General features: G+C 33.0%; 1 protein-coding gene across 1 annotated transcript; it reads right to left on the bottom strand.

Annotated features, from left to right (window-relative positions):
• Nucleotides 1-201: 201 nt before the first annotated feature.
• On the bottom strand, nt 202-735 carry LOC138903219 (uncharacterized). The gene is made up of 2 exons (XM_070191151.1): nt 546-735; nt 202-446 (listed from the first exon to the last, which is right to left on the bottom strand). The coding sequence occupies exons 1-2, from the start codon at nt 733-735 to the stop codon at nt 202-204; spliced, it is 435 nt and encodes a 144-aa protein (XP_070047252.1).
• Between the last annotated feature and the right edge of the window lie 292 nt (nt 736-1,027).

Raw genomic sequence — 1,027 nt, forward strand, 5'->3', positions numbered from 1 at the left:
TTCTTCGGATTTCATCTCTTCTTCCTCTAAATCTTTGTCCAATATTTCAGCTTCTCTTTTGATTATGGGATCGTCATCATGTGTGGTGCCTGATTTGATCAAGCATCTTTCCATTGAATCTGGAATTAATTGATCATCTTTGAATTCATCTGTAAGGTAACTAATCATGTCAATTGAAAAACATGAAGATGACGTTTCATCTCATGAATATCTTAGTATCTTTTGCATATCAAAGATGACTCTTTCTTCATCAACTCTCAAAATTAGTTGTCCTTGATGAATATCTATAATTGCTCTTCCTGTAGCAAGAAATGGTCTTCCTAAAATTATTGTTTCATCAGGACATTCTTTCATTTCAAGCACTATAAAATCTACAGGGTAAACAATCTTATCTACTCTTACAAGTACATTTTCAATTATTCCCTTAGGTTTCTTAGTAATTTGATCTGCAAACTAAAGAGAAACACTCGTGTCTTTCATTTCACCAAGATCTAACTTTTTAAAGATAGAAAATGGCATCAAATTTATTGAAGCTCCCAAATTACAAAGTGCCTTTTCAAAATATACTCCTCCCAAAGTGCATGAAATTGTAGAACTGCTTGGATCACCAAGTTTGTGTGGTAGCTTATTTTGAAGTATAGCACTGCATTTTTCTGAAAGCATTACCACAGAAACTTCTTCTAATTTTCTTTTACTTGACAAAATTTCCTTTAAAAATTTGGCATATGAAGGCATTTGTAACAAAGCATTAGTGAAAGGAATTTATTAATGTGAATTTGTTTTAAAATCTCCAAAAATTTTGCAAATTCGTTGTCAAGCTTTTCTCTTTTCATTTTTTGTGGAAAGGGAATTGTCACAGGGAGGAGTCATTTTTTCAATATTGTTTTCTTCTTTTTTCTTGACTTCTTTCTCTTCTGATGGTTCAAAGGGTGTTTCAACATTCTTACCCTTGTCTACCTGTTTTCCTAATCGGTTTGCATAGGGTTCATCTAGCTCCTTACCTGACCCTAAGGTGATGGGCTTAAGG

Source organism: Nicotiana tomentosiformis, chromosome 12, assembly GCF_000390325.3.
Source record: "Nicotiana tomentosiformis chromosome 12, ASM39032v3, whole genome shotgun sequence".
NCBI classification, from domain to species: domain Eukaryota; kingdom Viridiplantae; phylum Streptophyta; class Magnoliopsida; order Solanales; family Solanaceae; genus Nicotiana; species Nicotiana tomentosiformis.

Bases quoted from the DNA above. Each gene is read 5' to 3' on its own strand.
- LOC138903219 (XM_070191151.1), bottom strand. From the start codon at position 735: ATGCCTTCATATGCCAAATTTTTAAAGGAAATTTTGTCAAGTAAAAGA. The intron at 447-545 runs GTAATTTGGGAG...TTTAGTTTGCAG, and splicing joins ATATTTTGAAAAGGCACTTT to ATCAAATTACTAAGAAACCT.